The sequence below is a fragment of the Nestor notabilis genome, unplaced genomic scaffold (genome assembly GCF_000696875.1).
Source record: "Nestor notabilis isolate BGI_N333 unplaced genomic scaffold, ASM69687v1 scaffold16404, whole genome shotgun sequence".
In the NCBI taxonomy this organism is placed as follows: domain Eukaryota; kingdom Metazoa; phylum Chordata; class Aves; order Psittaciformes; family Psittacidae; genus Nestor; species Nestor notabilis.
This window is the reverse complement of record NW_009927050.1, coordinates 1-18,162: the sequence shown is the minus strand read 5'-3', so window position 1 is coordinate 18,162 and position 18,162 is coordinate 1. Positions and strand designations below refer to the sequence as shown.

Below are 18,162 nucleotides of genomic sequence, written 5' to 3'. Positions count from 1 at the left end.
AACCAGAGTTTGGAGATTACTTGGAGACTATAATTAGATGTTGAGGCTGAAGGTCCAGGAGTAACTTTCAAAATTCAGGTCCCAGCGAGTTACACATCTCTTGATTGACCTCCACTTACCTCTGTGCACTGCAGACTCCAAGCACATCAACAGGTAGGAAAGCCTGGCTTCCCGAGACCGGGGCAGGTTCTCCACGTTACAGCGGTACTTCTTCAGATCACTTTTACAGGACTTTGCCAGCGAGTAACTGACTTTGTAGTCTTGGGCAATCAGCTTCTGGCGGGTCGTCAGCGCATCACGACACTGCAGGAGATACATTGGTATGGCTAGATGAGCTTCCATGTGGTGGCAGAGAGCCAAGACCTACTGCTTTTTTCAAGTTGCTTTAAAATTCACACATTTAAGCTGGACTGCAGTTAAATTTCATTTGTCTCATAGAAACAATGCATGCTGAGGTCAACAGATCAAGAGTTTTAAAGGCAGTAGCTCTCTGCAGAGCTCTTCTTGAAACTGCACATTCATCCAGCAATCTAGGAGAGCTCTGGCCATGAGCATGACTCATTCTCAGGAACTAGGATCAGTCACTGATGTTTATCCCAGCTGTGGTACATGCTCACCCTACGCCCTCAAGAAACAACTTTTTCCAGTCACATTTACAAACTAGCATGTTCTTTGGATTTGTTCTGCAACGTGCCCAACAGATGACAGTAGATAAAACGGCCTAACCATGGGAATTTCTAGCAATTTTCCACAAATGGTGAGGGTCACAAGGATGCACTGTGCCCAAACCCAAGCCCAGCAGCTGCAAGAACAACCCTCTAAATTTCATCCCAAAAAATGCCCGCTATGATTAGTAGCTTTTGGTTTAAATTACATGAAAATTAAATCTGAGGGTGGCAGATAATTCAGAATAGCTCAAGCAAATTTGTCCCTTCATGGCCTATTTGAAAGGAAGGAAAACTGTGCATGTGTAGGGTGAGAAGAGCAGGACGCAACTGTGGCACAAGGATCAAAGAAGACCTATAAAGCATTCTGCAGTTCCTTACATCAGGTTTTTGACTTTTCTCCCCCTCTTTCCCATACCTACTACAGGACCTCAAAAGCCCTACCCCAAGATATTCCCATCCCCTCCTTCACACTCCCATCTCTGTGCCATGACTGAGCTCTTACGACTAGACAGACTTAAAGCTCCTGACAGAGGGAGACACAGGCTCGCAGATACCTCATCCCCCACAGCAGGGAAAGGTTGTGTACACCAGAGATTACACAGAGCAAGCCACCCATCAGGCAGCTATTGCTGGCTACATATGTCTGCAGCATCCGACACCATCAGCAAGGAGGGACATTTTACTGGGTAACAGCTTCTACAAAACTAGTCACTCTGCAGATGGTTCAACCTTGGCAGCTACAAGAGTGAGAACCAGATTTTATCTTCCTCCTGCTCTGCAAACTCCACCTCTGCCACAGCTTCATTTAACCTCTCAATATTGCGCATTCCTACCTTAGCTGGTCATGGAAAATACCCCCCAAAAGCTACCACCTGTCGCTGTACAACCATAACCAGGTTAATCAAAAAGAACAGTCCATTTCAGTAATATCAGCTTGTATAAATTCAAGCTTTGTTTTGAGTCTTCAGGGATGACTCTCAGTTTTGAATTTGTTAATTGGAACCAAGCTTTCAGATAGCCAAGGCATTTAAAGAAAAGGAAATTAGTCTGATGCCTCCAGGCCTCTGCAACTGGCTCCTTCAGCGGAGCTTCTCTGAGGACAGCTTTACAGATATCCATATTTATATCCTTTCAGACAGATGATATAATTCCACATAATCCCAAACACCATGATGGTGCTTCTGAAATCACTGACAGCATTGCTGCTTTCCTAGAACACCTGCATGAATACAAACTGTTTTCAGGACTGGCTTTCCAGAACAACTTTTTTTGTTGTTGAAAACCACATCTTAGGAAAAACATCAGCAACTGAACTGTTCATCTTTCCTACAGAAATTGCTGCTTCACAGTCACTCATAGCCGGGGGGGGGGAGGGAGGAGGAAATGAACCTCATACTGTTTCCTGTGCTAAGGAATTTGGGCATTTTGTTTCTAATCTGTATGTTATGACAGCATTTACCCAAGGCTTACCCCAGCATAGTGTGACTTCTACTTTAAACACTCAACTACAGTGCTACTACTTGAGCTCCATGTCTACCTTTGCAAATCACCCACCCAAAAGCTTTGATTTATTTAAATCCTTCACTTTAAAGGCTATAACTTGAATACAATTAATTCAAGCCAGCAGCACATAGCTGAAAACACAAACACATCAAAGTCAAACCATCTGTTAAAGCAGTCACCCGACCACAAAGATGACAGATTTTCCTCAATACTAAAAAAGAATAATGTAGCCTGGACTGATGAATCATTTGAAGATTTCCGTCTTAGAGTTGTCTCATCAAGACAGATACCTACCTTTTCACTCATCGATTCTTCAAACTTGTGATTAAAGAGGCACTTGTAGACTCTGCCTTCCCCAGCCTGAGTCTGTGAAACAGAACAGTAACATTTACCATTAAAGATAAGACTTGTAACTCTTAACAAGCAGGTTAAACTTCACCTAAGAGATACTGTTTAAACTAGAAATTATGTTAAAGTTAACATTTCAAATGACAGGGATACTTTTTTTTTAATTTTACTGTATTAAAAAAAAAACCCAACAGTTGTGTTCATCACCTTTTTAGTGAGAAGATGCTCAGCTGATACAAACTAATTCAGACTGAACAATGCAGCTTTCCAGCTCCAGAGATACGGAATGCTGCAAGCAGTCAGAGCAGGCTTAACCTTTTGAAATAGCTTACCAGCGCAGAAGGGAACAGTCACCTTTGCTGCTTCCTCCTCCTCTTTCAAGTCCTTCCACTCCCTGCCAGACCAGCTCTGATGCCCATTAAACCGTTTATGCCAATTCAGCTCACTTACCCACTGGAAACAACTGTCTGCTGGGTGAGTGAATTTAATACCAGATTTACTGTAACGTGACAGCTACAGGATGTCTGTTCTCAGTATTACACCTCGCTCAGGCTCCACTCTACCATTCCTTTTCTTCTTCCAGTGGAGTTTTGTGGGTCTTTTTAATGGATTACTGTAGAAGGGAATGCAAAAGGAAACTACTCACATTTTCACAAAATCGTTCTCTATCATCTCGGCATGCGAAGTAGAGATGTCGATCCAAATGGAAGTCATCCGAAGAGAGCTCAGCTACACGAAGAATTGCCTTCTTACACTGCTCAGACACCTGAATTCGAGGATCAGTCTCCTCTGCCTCTTTCACCAGGCCTTTTTCCAGGCATGCCACCACCTCTCCTTGTGAGTGGGCATCCTACATGAGCAGAACAAGACACTATCTGTAACCAAGCACATACACAATCCAGTGGGCTGTGATGATGGCTGTGATGATGGATAAGCACCACATAAATTAAGTAACAGTCTGTCTACGCATAGGCTTCCAGAAGTTCAGCCTAAACTGCACTTACATTCAGAGGAGGCAACAGTTAACACCTGTACTATCTCCACATTTTATGCATCATCCTGCTGATGGTCACCATGAAATCCCCCATCCAGTGGTCTGGGTTTGTTTTAATATGATCATCATTGCTTGCTTAGTCATGCTGCTCAGAGCGGTTTACCAAAACAGTCAGGCTATCTTGAACCCGACACAGCTCTCTGCACCATGGCAACAGCATCACATTAAGAACATTCTTGGGGGAGACAAAAATCATAGCTCCTTCATGCTGAGAAAAGCCTTCAGTTTGGGTGGTGGTAATTGAGTGATGCTAAAAAGGTCACAAAGGAGCTTTGACCAGTGTTGGCTTCTCAGTGCTAATTCTTCCATTAAGCTAACTAAAAAAATTCAAAGCTTTCAAGAGCAGATGAAGTCTTGGAGAAAGCGGTTCTGGCCCAACACTGTACGCCACATTCAGTGTCCTGCAAGCCCGAAGACAACTCTGGACTACAAGCAGTGACTGCCAACACGTACACAGAGCCTGTGCTTTGTATGCAAGTCCAGAAGAGAGAGGGCAAAGCTGATCAAAGCTCTGCTTAGTTTCCTACATCCTTTTTACATGTTTAGAAAGGGAACCATATCCCCTCTTTACCTCTCTAGAAGGTCTGATTCCTCTAATAAACAAGAACTCATCTGGAACAGATCTCTCAGGGCTTCTGAAACTTTTTCCTGTGAAAACAACTTTAATTTACGCTGCTGTGCTGAGAGAGGTTGTTGCTGCTAAAATTATATCGGACTACCTGGAGACATACACAAGGGATGCTTATTTGCATCACCTGAATCCGTTAACCTGGCATTCACAGTAACCATGTAGGCAGTTCACACTGTCAAGTAGATTCGTCCATTGCTGTTGCAGTCTCCATAACACATGACTGTGACTATTCAAAGCCAGGCAATTCTTCTGAATCTTTTTGTTCCAACATGTCTCCTCAGGGAGGCAGCTTTTAATTCCTGTTTTAACTCTGCTATACTTGGACCACAAGCAGAATTGGCTGATTGCAGCATTGTAAACGCAACCCAAAAGTATAACTGGTTTAAAAGTGCTAAAAGTAGTTTTCCCCCTTAAAAAAGGGAAAAAAATCCCAAACCCATGCACTCCAAAGCTCCGTATTTTGGTTTGATCTTGTCTTTGAGTGGGAACTGGCCAACTCCACATGCTGGCTGGACATGAGCATCTTTGAAGAAATATCATTATATATCAACAGTCCCTTTAGGATTCAACCCAAAGGAAATCAGAGGTTTGCAGTATGATCACCACAATACTTAAAACTGCCATTTATCCATAACCATGCCAAACACAAACGCTGCTCTGCAAATCCTTGTGGTTAGTCACAGGCAGTAGTTACAGCTGAGGAGTTAGCAAGTGCAGATGATTGAAAACAACATACTCTGGCAGGTTTTTCCTCCAGCCTAATGAGGTTACAGCTGGGAGGCAAGGCAGACCAAGACTACCCTCACCAGCAGCCTCCCCTTGCACACCAGCAAGAAGGGAACTAGGCAAGCTTTTCCTGCTAGGAAAACCAGAAGTTTCCTGGTTTCTTGCAGCGTGGGTCTCAAATCCTGGTCAGTGTCATACTATGTATTAAAGGGAATGTACTTCTAACAGTGTAATCAAAGCAGATTTCCATATGCTGGATGCTGAGTGTTTACTACTGCATTTCGGGGACCCACCATGAAATGACCAATTTATTGTCTTACTCTGCAAATACAGGTTTTACATTTTAGTAGGTCATCCTGCAGCACTGGCTACTCTGCTGCCCTGTGTTACAGCAATTTTCAAACATGTCAGACCTTATAGAAATAGTAACACCCACACATCAACACAGCTGGCTCCTGTCCTGCCCTTTCCTCCCATCTCCAAGCAGTGACATTTTCTTTCCACACCATTAGTATTCCTGTGCCCACCTGACACTATTTAAGAAACTTATTGACTGAATCTGGCTTTGTTTTCAGACATATCAGGTCTCTGAATGCTAGTGCTAACTAGTTCAGCTATCTTAAGGAGGTCCTGGCTTTTCATTTCTTCACAAGTGCATGAAGGCAGCTATGCTACTGGCCAAAGAGATTCCCTATGGGACTTTACAAATGTTGGTTTAGAGAAATTAGCTTTTCAGGCTCTAAATATAGGCTAACACCAACCGCATTTAAGACTGTACAATCATAGAATCCCAGACTGGTTTGGGTTGGAAGGAACCTTAAAGCTCATCCAGTTCCAACACCTTGCCATAAGCAGGGACACCTTCCACTAGACCAGGTTGCTCCAAACCCCTTTTTCAACTCGGCCGGGTAGGGGCCAGCCACAGCATCTCTGGGCAACCTGTGCCAGCACCTCAGCACCCTCACAGGGAAGACCTTCTTCCCGAGATCTCATCTCAATCTCCCCTCTGTCAGTTTAAAGCCATTTGCCCTTGTCCTGCATCTGAGGGCCCTTGTCCAAAGTCCCTCTCCAGGTTTCTTGTAGACCCTTTAGGCACTGGAGCTGCTCTAAGGTCTCCCCTTAAGGAGCCTTCTCTTCTCCAGTCTGAAACAGCCCAGCTCTCTCAGCCTGGCTCCAAGCAGAGCTGCTACAGCCCCCACAGCACCTCCATGGCCTCCCCTGGACTCGCTCCAACAGCTCCATGTCCCTCTTGTGTTGTTGCCCCAGATCTGGAGGCAGGACTGCAAGGGGAGTCTCCCCAGAGAGGAGCAGAGGGGGAGAATCCCCTCCCTCGACCTCCACCCAGCAGATCCATTAGGGTTCCATTTGGCACTCTACCTGGCTAACCTGGACACCAGGGTTGTGGGGATGGCTCTTACACTAGCAAATTCCCAGTAGTTCAGCTCACAGGACATTGCTGTAGGACTGCACTAAGAAAACAGACTGAGCTGAATGTTACGATTTCTTCCCGTTTAGACTCATTTCCCCCTGTGCCTAGTAATTCCATGTAACTAGGGACATTTTTACTGTACTCAAAGCACTTAAGTGTGGAAATTAAAGCAAGAAAACAGTGGTGTCCGAATGTGACTTTTTTTTTTTTTCCCTGGAATCTGAAAAATGCTATTATCTGGTAAAGCAGTACAACAGATATTCAATTCACTTCATCATGGCAAATAATCTACTGCAGTTTGGACATCATGGCTAAACCCAGTAAGTGGGTAACTACACACCACCCCCCAGTTTGATACCATCCTGGCCAGTGCTGGGACCAGAAATCAGCTCATTCTGAGCAGCATCCATTGCAATTACCAACTTCAAATTAGATCCCTTTGCACGAAGACAAAGCAAGCTTTAAATACCAGGAGACCAAATTCACTACAAAGCACAACAGCCAACCAGAAAGCTGATTAAGCTAATATTAAATAGTTCTCCATTAACTGGAAACCCACAACAACTCCACAATACAGGCATGTTACAAAACTTAGTATTTTCAAATTATACATCTACAGTCTTTCTGCTATATGCAGCAAAATGAGGTCTATAGCCAGACTCAGACTTCTAAGCTGAATTTTATTGCTTTTAGAGAGAAGAAAGCCAACAAGAAATGTGGAAAAGCACAGAAAACATCACATCATAAGCAACAAAGCCAGCAGGAACAGAACTTAATCAGGAAGGAGAAAGCAAGCTAAACCAAAAAAGGTAGTATAGAAAAGGAAAACTATTAGCTAGCAGAAGGGCTTCAAAAGGCAGTGTAATTCCAAAATACCTACTGAAGTGCTTTTACATTTAAAAATGCCAGTTGATCCCAGTCACTATGATGAAGCTATCACACTGCAATCTACTAGCCACCTGGTGTGGCTGGAGTTAGTGGTCTAGCAGTGCTTATTTCCATCGAAAAAAGGAGAGAGATGAGTCTCTTCCCCCGTCTTCCTCCTCAGGTGTCCAGGTCCTATTTATTAAATTCACGGTTACATTCAGTTACACAAAAAGGTAATGACTGCTTCTCTACAGGCAAATCTCAGAAGCTATAGCATGGAAATAAAACCTGAACCACCATCTGATGGGAGTAAATTAGTTTTCTACAAAGCAGAAAAGGGAGAGAACAGAACACCAACAAAAGAAATACTTGCATAGCCATTTATAGCTGTTTCCATAGCAGTATAAAATACTTCAGTTGCTCTAAGTGCCATGGATGACAGCATAACAAAAGACATCATACGACAGGCTGCAATGCTTTCACGCACCAAGGCAAAATATTCTGGGTTGGGCACAAAGAAAGTGGGGAATATGCATACACTGCACTAACCCCCATAAAAGCTTGGTTAGTGACTCACTTTGCACAGAAGCTCTGTGACCCAAAGGTTGCATCCATTTCCTCTCCCAGACACCCTATGTCTGTGGCCAGCCTGGCCACCCTCACCCTTCAACCAGCTTAACTTCTGCAGCCAACCTAGTGGGTTACACACAAAGAGGCACACCAGCCTGCTGGCTCTGGTTTCAGCTCTGCTATGTGAAATTTGGCTTATGCTCACAAAATCCATTCCAATGCACCCTTCAGTAAGAACTTTACCGCGTTTGGTCATGCCACAGGAATATGCACACCTGACACTCAGGACTCCCATATTACACTTCTGATTCTATACTGACTGTTAAAAGCCATTTCTCATTTCATGAGGTCCTTCTGCCCAGTATTAAAAGAGAGCCTTTACTTTATGGAGAAAGCAAGTTACTCAGCTGTTATCACTCTGAACTTGTGGTGCCTGCACATTCCTCCCACTTCGAAGGTTGCTTTTGTTCCTGAAAGCAAGTCCTTATTTTTGTGCTTTCTGTTGGTCAACTAAGTCTTCTAGAGTACACTGTTACTTCGATTAACACACTGTGGATGGAAAGCTGCTTCCAGCAGCAAATGTCTCAAACCAAGGAGTAAAATTTTTTTTAAACCAAAAGTATATTTTTGTTAAATATCCCACTAATAGCTGATTTAAGAAACTAGTTCTTAAAAGCCTAAGAGCCATAATTTAAAAAGGCTTGTTAAAAAGTTGGTAGGTTAATTTTAACTTTAGCCCTAAAACTAAAAACTTACTGTAGAAGCAGCCACTCATTCTTACAGCACTGCATAACTGCTGCCTGCACTAGCTAAGCTGAAGAAGGCAGGGAATGACAGTGCCTTGAAAATGACCACATTTAGTCACTGAAGTGTTCTTTGCATCAACTTCTGCTTACGTCTCATAAGGCAAAAGAACACTGATTTAGTAAAACTAATGCAGTGTTAGTAAGTCTGAACTACTAAAACGTGACACTGGGTACTATGTGCCCTTCGACAGTTTTCAGGTGGGCAGGGAAAAGGGCAAGCAAACAGATGAAAGCTTTTGATCTGTCTATCGACTACAGCCTGAGAAAGCAGAAAGAATTACAGCATAGGCCACACCACCCTGATAACCCATCTGAGTCAGACCCAACCAGACTGTGAAATAAGCCTAGCAATATATCTATAAGCCTGCTTATATCTATTGTTTGGATCCATGGTATTGAGACATGCCTGACAGAGTGTAAGCAAAGAGACAGCTACCTATCAGATCACCTGCAGTGCAGTAAGGAAAGACAAATCAAAGTCATCTCTGACTAGCAGTCCCTCAGAGAGGAACGAATGCGTAATTATTAAAAAGAAACTATGCAGAAGCAGGACATCACCCTTTACAGACAGGCGAGATATGTCATCTATCGTCTCAGCTCCATGTAACACGATAACACTACTGCAAAGTCACTGCCTAAGTTCCTTTAAGTGAATGACTTTTACAAGCCTACTGGCAATCTACATGTTCTCTGGATACCTTTTCTCCAGGTCGAATGCTGCCACATTTCAGGAGATTAATGTCAGCCTTGCAGTCATCCATAAAGCCACAGATCAACCGATAATCGCTGAAGATAATGGCTGTCATTTTGGTGATGTACTGATGGCACTGATACTCAGTGATGTTGCCTCTGTGATCCACCAAACAGGACACCAAGAAGCCTTTGCCAACAGGCTCATCTGCACACTCCTTGATCTGTTAAAAAAAAGAAACAAAGAAAAATACAGTGGCTGCAGCTCCTGAATATAACCTCTTAAAAAAAAATAAAAATAATAATAATGAAACATCCTCAAAGAAACTTGCATCTGCAGCTTCTATATCAGCTGGCAAAGAAACCCTCAAGGCTTTAGTTTGGTTTTCAGTAAGTCAGAACACTTGGAAATATTTCACAAATGAGAAATGCCTCATTGCCAGTGTCTGAAAAAAGCAAACACAGCAACCTTGAGGATTATAAACCCTACTGCTCAATAACCACCTTTCATAATAATCACATGGAGCCCCTGCAATCAAATGGACTTGTAGGAAAAATGCTAGTTTGACAAATCTTTATTTAGAAAACTGGGCATATTACATCACTAACTCATACTTGGACCCCTGTTAGCCACCTGACCTTGTACAGTACAACATTTTGGCTAGATGTGAGACTGATTCCAAAGTCAACACAATTATTTATTGAACTGTTTATAACTTGCTGGAAGCTGAAAATTACTATAAAAGAAAATCCACATCAAATTCATTTTTATCAGGGTCTTGGAGGAACTGACTGCTGGTACTAAATAATTTTAGCCTAGAAAAAAAGGTAAAAATCACAGCAAACAAGCTGAAAGTCGTGTGGGGATTGGAAAAGCAGTGTACATGAACATACAGGTCCCCACTATAAATCCCAGCCTGCCCTGCACAGACAGTAAGGCCAAAGCCATCACCTTTAGAAGTAAAAGATGCAGGCAGTTTTGACAGCCTTCCCAAAGGAAGTGGGAAACATGGTTACTTATCAGTTAAGGATGCTCCCCTGAGAAATTTCAAGAGAGGACCAGTGCAATGCCTCCTACTCCATGGAGTACTGAGATTACACACACTCTTTTTAACCCTGGGAAGCCAGTCTTAAAATACTGGCCCAGTTTGGTGTGCCCTGCTCAGCAGTATGCTGAAAGCTGCAGACATAATGATGCAGAAAGCACACCTGGCAGCCAGACACTGAAGGTCAATGGTGAGTTTTTCCAGCTATAGATACGTGGATTGGCTTGATTACATCAAAGACTTGTTCCTTTACAAATACTGAAGGGCTCATCTGTCTAAACGGAGATCCATGGCAATCAATAATCCAGCTGGGTTCAGGTATCAAGCAAGGGCAGCACTAAGGGAACAGGCAGGAAACCATTTTACCAGTTCTCCAATGCCTAGTTGGAATCTTTATACTGGAAAACTTTAAAAACCTAGAGAGCCATCTCTAGAAAGATCTATTCTAATTCAAACAAGAATTAACTCAGAACATCCTGTGGCAGATTCATACAGGCCTGACCAGATGAACTAAACAGATCTCTCTGCCTCAGATTATCATAGAATCACAGACTGTTTTGGGTTGGAAGGAACCTTTAAAGCTCATCCAGTTCCAACCCCCTGCCACAGGCAGGGACACATTCCACCAGACCAGGTTGCTCCAACCTGCATCCAGCCTGGCCTTTACGAGGCCATTACTTTCTGCGTTACAAACAAAACACCCAGCATTTTAAACATCATTATTTGAAAGCCCTGTAGACTGGTAGAAGATCTTATATTTAACCTATATAACTACTAAGAAAACATAGTTTCTACGGTCAATGTAGTTGTTCTAGATGAGGCATAAAATATGTTACGAAGTGAAAACACGTGTGTCACTGCACAGTGAAAGGGAGAGAGTTGAGCAAGCTCTGAGAAAGCTGCATCTTGGGTTTGGCCCTACTTCAGCTCAAGCATCGTGAGCCAAACCAGCACAACAGCAACATGCTGGTCTTGGAAGAGTCTGGCTTTGGAAACAGCTTCAGAGCTCCATGGCCTGAGCTAGTGAACTGCGTAAAAAACCAAGTGATCACATTATTGCCTGGCCACTTCTGAGGCAACTGCCATTATCTGGTAGCCAACTACAATTCTAGATTAAAACTACAGCCAGAACTTATAAAAATCAAAGTTGAGGAACAAAGGTTGAAATTTAAATCTGTGTTTCGCTGATTAAATTAAAGGTGCACTTTCCAGAACATACCCAGTTGGGGCAGTCACCAATTCCCAAGTGACTTTCACTAGAAATTACTTAATACAAAGCAGTACTTAAAAATCAGAGCTTAGTCACCCTGCAAGAAAACACCTACCTGTTAGTGGGAATTAAAGCATAATATTAATAGGCTAACACTATATGTTAACAGTATATGCCCAGGATGAATCTTAAAGAGTGTTGTAGAAATATCTTTAAAAAATTGGTGGGATGGTTTATGCACCTGCTTCAGTATAAACATCAGAAGAGCAAACACCTGGAATTATTGTTCCTTACCCAACTTCTGTTAACCAAAAGCCACTCAGCAAATGGTCAAATATCAGCAGTTCATGTCATCATTCAGCACAATTTTAAGAGAAACATGGTGGTTAATGTACAGCTAAAATTCTATATACTTCTCCCACTGTTTTTAGACATCACGTCCCAGATTTAGAGGGCATCATTTACAGCAATGCCAGACTGTCACTGTTTAAGACTGGTAATTAAACAGACTGTTAAAAGAGTATCTGCAAGAATGCCTTGGTTGTAAAAATTCTGCAGCAGCCATATGACAAAAACAAAAGAGATACAATCTCTCTTGTGACTGTAGAAAAGTGGGATTCAACAGATTTGGCAGTGTTTTTGTTTGGGAGCTACCAAACTCCACACAACATAACACTTTGATGCAAGCTGATTCCCTGCCATTGTTTGATCTTCTAGCCTTCCTATACTAACCATTTTCTTGATCGCTCCTTATATTAAAGCATCATTTCCCACTAGTGCTGTTCTTACAGCAGCTGAGTTCGTGCTGAGAAGAGGAAGCAGAACCCTAGCAAGCCATGAAGAAAAAGACTGTACAACCAATTCCCAAATTGTGGAGTCAGGCTGCTGTTGACACCCTCGATTTCTCAGATCCTTATGCATTCCTCTCAAATGAAAACTCTGTATCATTAACATCATAGAATGGTTTGGGTTGGAAGGGACCTTCAAGCTCATTCAGTTCCAACCCCTTGCCATAAGCAGGGACATCTTCCACAGGTTGCTCCAAGCCCCATCCAACCTGGCCTTGAACACTGCCAGGGATGGGGCAGCCACAGCATCTCTGGGCAACCTGTGCCAGCACCTCAGCACCCTCACAGGGAAGAACTTCTTCCTGATACCTCATCTCAATCTCGTGTCAGTTTAAAGCCATTCGCCCTTGTTCTGCACCTGAGGGCCCTTTTCAAAAGCCCCTCTCTAGGTTTCTTGTAGCCTCTTTAAGCACTGGAGCTGCTCTAAGGCCTCCCTGGAGCCTTCTCTTCTCCAGGCTGAACAAATCCAGCTCTCTCAGCCTGTCTGCATAAGAGACCCATTGTGAAGAATAGGGAACCATGTAAGTGATTCCATCAAAGCATGAAGACTTGGGTAACTACTCATCTTAAACCTACTCTGAGCACTGACACATTCCTCATATCTAAGCAAGTCTGCAAGAAAGCTAGACCTATGGAAAACAAACTGTCAACATGAACTGGGGTTGGTGAGACAATCTGCTTATTCATGCAACTGATCCTCTTTCAGGAAAACCTACTTTAAAACACCACAGTACAGCCATCAACTACAGCAAATACAACTTTTACTAAAAGGCAAGTTTATGGGTAGGTAAAGTTATTCTGATGTATGTATAAGTAACATTTTGAGAATAGGGTTTAAAGAACAAGTTGAGCGAGCTGAAGCCCTGTTGGGGAGAGCCTTAGTTCCACTGCTTCCTTCAAGTCTAGCTGAAAACTACCCCAACCAGAGGGAAAAGACCTCACCTTAGGTCCTCAGCATGGCTGAGAGCACAGCCTTGACAGCTCTAGCATGAGCCCAAGGAAAGAAATGATTAATCAAGTAATCTCTGAAGCTGGGCTGAGGTGTGTTGATGCTTGAGATAGAGGACTAACTCCTAGCACAATCTAAAAAGAGGAAGTTCCTAACAGAGTCCTTGGAGTAATTAATCTTTGAGCCTCAAAGGTAAAATTGAAGTCGACTGACTGACACCTATGTACTTATGCTTTCTGCTAGCAAGACACAATCCAGACCCAGCCTTATGCTAAACTCAGCAGAGCCCCTACTACACCAACACTGTTACACTTGATAAAGTGGGGACAAATTCAAACCACAACAGATTTCTGACAAAAGGTCAGGTAAGAGCTGATGGGTTGTTTGTTTACCATTTCCTCCCCACCCCCCTTTGGCTGGAACCATTAAGGTTTGTGGCTTTTTCCACAAGGAGGTCAAATTAAATCACTTAGAAATTTGGGATATAGGACTAGAGCTTCCCGAGACTCTAGATGTTATTTGCACATTAATTCACTATCACAAATAAATGGAAAAAGCCTTAGCAGCCATGCCTTTCTTCTGGCTTACCTCTGCAATAGTGGACTTGCAGACTTCCCTGGCCACAGATTCAAACTTCGGATCTGTAGTGAGGTTCAGCTTGTAGTTCCACAAGAGCTATAGAGAGAGCATTTGTAGAGAGGGGATTTAAGACCTTCCCACGGAGAATGACAAATATGTTTGCTTCAGAAAAGAATGAAACATCATTTATTCCCAATCTGTACTGTCATCCTTCTACAGTTCAACAATCAATGAAAAGTCTCCTTGACAACACCTCTGTCCCTTCATTTCTGCAATCATTTTCTCATACTGAACAAATTCAGGCTGTTTGAAATCCCACCATAAGATCATGAGCTGACTCATTAAAAACAAGCATATCTAACGAAGACAATTCCATAACTGAAAGGATGAAACAATGAAAGCTCTAACTTCCTACCTGCTGCATATTTAACAATGTCTTTAGCCCACCACCCTTTTCTGCATCATGGCTTGTCTGCCTGATGCAAACGATCTAACAAGAATAAAGCTTCAACATGAGCAGATTTCATATTGAAAATCTAGTAAAAACCTAGCAAAAAAGGAAGGAGACAATGCAGCTGGTTCCTTCTGTGATGGGATGTGACCAGACAACTTTTTGGATGCAGATATATTTCAAACCCATCCCTCTTTTGTTTAATGATTCACAGTCTAACTTCTAATGTAACACCTTGATAAGGGTGACTGCTAAGATTCAGAGATTAGCTCACACAGAAGCCTTGATGCACTGGGTCATTGTGCAAGAATCTATCTTGGGCAAGTCACACGCTGCAGATATATACACATCCCAGATGTCCTCCTGAGGCACCATAAAGTAAAAATACAGAGTAAGGCAGCAAAACCTCAGCAAATTAATAGCTGAGATGTTGCCAGAGAGAAGTCTATTAGCTCATGTAGGGTTTTTTTTCCCCTAGGAACTTCAGTTGCATTTATCATAGAAATCATAGAATGGTTAGGGTTGGAAGGGTCTTTAAAGATAATTTTTTCATTAACACAAAGATTAAGTAGCTTTAAAAATCCATTTTGAATACTCTGCCTTTGTGACAGAATCAAAATACTATCAAAAAGATAAACAATTAGGGCAACCTGTTATTTTGAGGTTTCAATTGTACACAAGACGCTAGGAAAACACAAATACATGCCTGTAGCAAGGAAAGCAGTTTTACATCATCTCCGAGAGCGTGGCAGCAGACATAGAACTAGAAACTGAGTCAGTGCAATCGCACCATCTACGACACCTTGCATCACGGTTTTGGAGTTATGAGTAGTTAAAAAGGGAGATGATGGGAAACTAGGTTATTTTAGAGGGAATAAGTTATAAATATACAGGTTTAATAGATAAAAAGGAATAAACAAGGAACCTGTCCTCACAAAGAGTGCTGCAGGATCAGCCAGGATCTCCCTGCTAGGATCAGAAGGACAAGAATGAAGTCCAACAACATAAGAACACACCTCTGTATTTGTAATCCCAAATTTTGGAGAATCTTAAATGAGATGCTTTCCAAGGGAATCTTCCCACAGGCAGAGGAAGGTTAATCTTGCAGCTTAAAAATCCTGCTTTTAGCACTAGGCAGCATTTTCCCAGATTATCAGCAGTTGTACTAGCAAAGACGACAGAGAGGCAAAGAAAACATCTGGACATGAGACATGTCCCTCTGTGGTCTAGCTTTTGATCACTCCCCTTCAATTCCTGCCTGGGAAAATGAGATTTTGCCCAAACCTCCTATCTGTGAATGGCTTCTGTAATCCACAGCAGCCTGACGCCTGCCTTGTGGCAGGGAGCTGTCATTTAATCCAGCAGAAGAAAGGTCAAACTGTTATTTCTAGAATTCTCAGTTTCTCCTTCATTCATATAATTTCTGGTGGCATGTTTAGATGTCAGGTAGATAGGTTTTAATTACTGGAGTTTTCTCTTTTTCAAGAAAAAGATAAACAGCAATGTGATGTGCCCTCCACCTGACTCAACCCTGCACAATGGAATTACAGCTGCCAGTGAAGTCAGGCAGCACAGTGCTGAAGGTTAATTTATAAAGACAGTTAGCAATTACTAGCTGTACAGCATGGCTAGGTTTCATTTCTGGACTGTATCTTCCAATTATAAATTAAACTACAGCTTCTGCAGCATCCAAAACCACGTCCATCACTAAAGCAATGCAATTGTCTCGTGTCCAGGGCCAACCAAATAATTAAGGGGCTTCACATGGTGTATTCTAACAGCACGTGAATGAGAAAAGCCAACAGAAAGCTAGTATCAATCTCAGCTCTGACGATTGCGGGGGGGGGGGAAGGGGTGGAGTCTTGGGATTTGAAGAGTCAGCTCAACAGCCTGAAAACTGGCTAACAGTTTGCTCACTGTTAAACACAGCACTGAGAGGAAATCTGTTCTAAAACCAGCCAAGTGGTTCAAACTGCCTCTAAATATCACACCCCCCACAGCATTTTCCAAGCAAGTCTAAGAATTTAGCAGCTGTGAAAGTAATACAGAAGGCTTCGACAGCTGAAATGAAGAGCTTAAATTCAGCCCTGCTCACATCTTTCCCAAAAGAAGCACATCATATTGCTCCCAGTAACTCACAGGAACCACCCCCAACTATAAAATAGGAAAGAAGTCTGCTATCCTCCTCTGATACAGAAGTACAGCACATAAAGCTCTTAATTATGTGCCACTCTGAATTCTGCAGTAAGACCATAATGGCTATACCCAGTTAAAGAAATCACTTTCTGTTCTTCCCTCATGGGCCAATACAGAAACCCAAATGTGTTTTGATTCTTACAAACTACCAAACTATGCAAAATACCTACGGTTGAGAAGGGATATAAAGGTACAAATGTCATAGCTAAAGACTGAATAAACCAAAACAAGACTTACGTGATTGCAGTCTGAAGAGATTTCATTATCTGACTGAAAAGAAAAAAAAAAAAAAGTCAGTTCACTGCTGCTATCATGCATTCAACATACATAAGAGTGTAAACTTCTAGAAACTACCATACTGTCAAGCAGTTTGCACTGTAAGAAACAATTTGACAAAAGCAGTAGGAAATTTTAGAAACTCCGTAAGAGGAGTGACAACATCCAAGTACCAAAAAGACTGAAATAACAGGTACTTCAGACACAATGCTGTTTTAGTTCTACAGAACATAAATGGCACAGGAGTAGTAGCATTTACGTTGATACTGCAAAACCATGATGAGCTCACTGTGCATAGCCTAATTGTCCAAACTAAGACAGCAAAAAAATACTTACGGGAAAGCAAAGATCTGGTAGCAGAGTTTTAAAGAAAGTTTTATGCATACAAGTGAAGTACAAAGGTAGGACTTGCTTCCCTCCCCCAGACTGAAGCATTCATATTCCCCATTTGAGAAGCAACATCTTTTCTTCTAGTTCAAAAGGCGCTGGTTCAAAGCAGCCCTGAGATTTATTTCTTCCACCAGGAGAAACAGGTTCCAACCCCCAGCCACGGGCAGGGACACCTTCCACTAAAGCAGGTTGCTCAAAGCCTCATCCAGCCTGGCCTTGAACACTGCCAGGGATGGGGCAAGCAGAAGCATCTCTAAGGGCCAGAGAGCACTCACCCAAAACCCTTCTTGGTTGCTTCAGTTATTTCTCCATGCTCCAACCCAGTAACCTTTGTGTCAGATCCACCGAAGATTAAAGCTCAGTTTTCCTGGGAAGATGAGCTCAAGAAGAGAACAGACTGGTTCTCACTGACTTAGGAAGCTTAAACAAGCTTTTCTTGAAATGCACAGCACTGAAATACCAGCCTTCCCCACATGCTGCTGCAAACCTCAGCTCTGAGGAAACAAGCCTTATTCTTCTGAGAAGAATAAGGGAAGTCAAATAGGACCCTAACTAAGCTTCAGTACTGCATATATTCACAGTTCAGTACTTAAATATGCAAAAGTACAAGATCTAGCCAATAATCCTTTCACTGCGGCACAAGATGGCCACCTCCCAGCTAAAAGCTATGATCCCGCTTCCCTTTTAGTATTACAAGTGCAGGAGAGCTGGGTTCAGAGGCAATGCTGACCTGCTTCACCCAATTTAAGTGAAGCAAAAGAAGAAAAATAATCCTTTTTATGTTGTGCCTGATAAACTGAAGGGCTGAGTTTGAGGTAAGAAAAGAAAAATCTCCCCAGCGCAACCCACGCCAGACACCTTCCAAACATATGCAGTTTCAGAACAACATGCTTGTCTAGTAAGAGCATGGACGGGAGGGAGGGGG

The 18,162-nt window shown here is 42.5% G+C and overlaps 1 protein-coding gene across 1 annotated transcript in view; it reads right to left on the bottom strand.

Annotated features, from left to right (window-relative positions):
* GLG1 (golgi glycoprotein 1) overlaps positions 1–16,841 on the bottom strand; it is a gene marked incomplete at its 5' end in the record, with an annotated part of 40,710 nt that extends 23,869 nt beyond the window's left edge. The window contains 6 exons of the mRNA XM_010013885.1: positions 120–303; positions 2,466–2,537; positions 3,166–3,369; positions 9,301–9,516; positions 13,934–14,020; positions 16,809–16,841. Coding sequence (XP_010012187.1) covers positions 120–303; positions 2,466–2,537; positions 3,166–3,369; positions 9,301–9,516; positions 13,934–14,020; positions 16,809–16,841 — 796 coding nt within the window. The remainder of the gene's footprint in view (positions 1–119; positions 304–2,465; positions 2,538–3,165; positions 3,370–9,300; positions 9,517–13,933; positions 14,021–16,808) is intronic.
* Between the last annotated feature and the right edge of the window lie 1,321 nt (positions 16,842–18,162).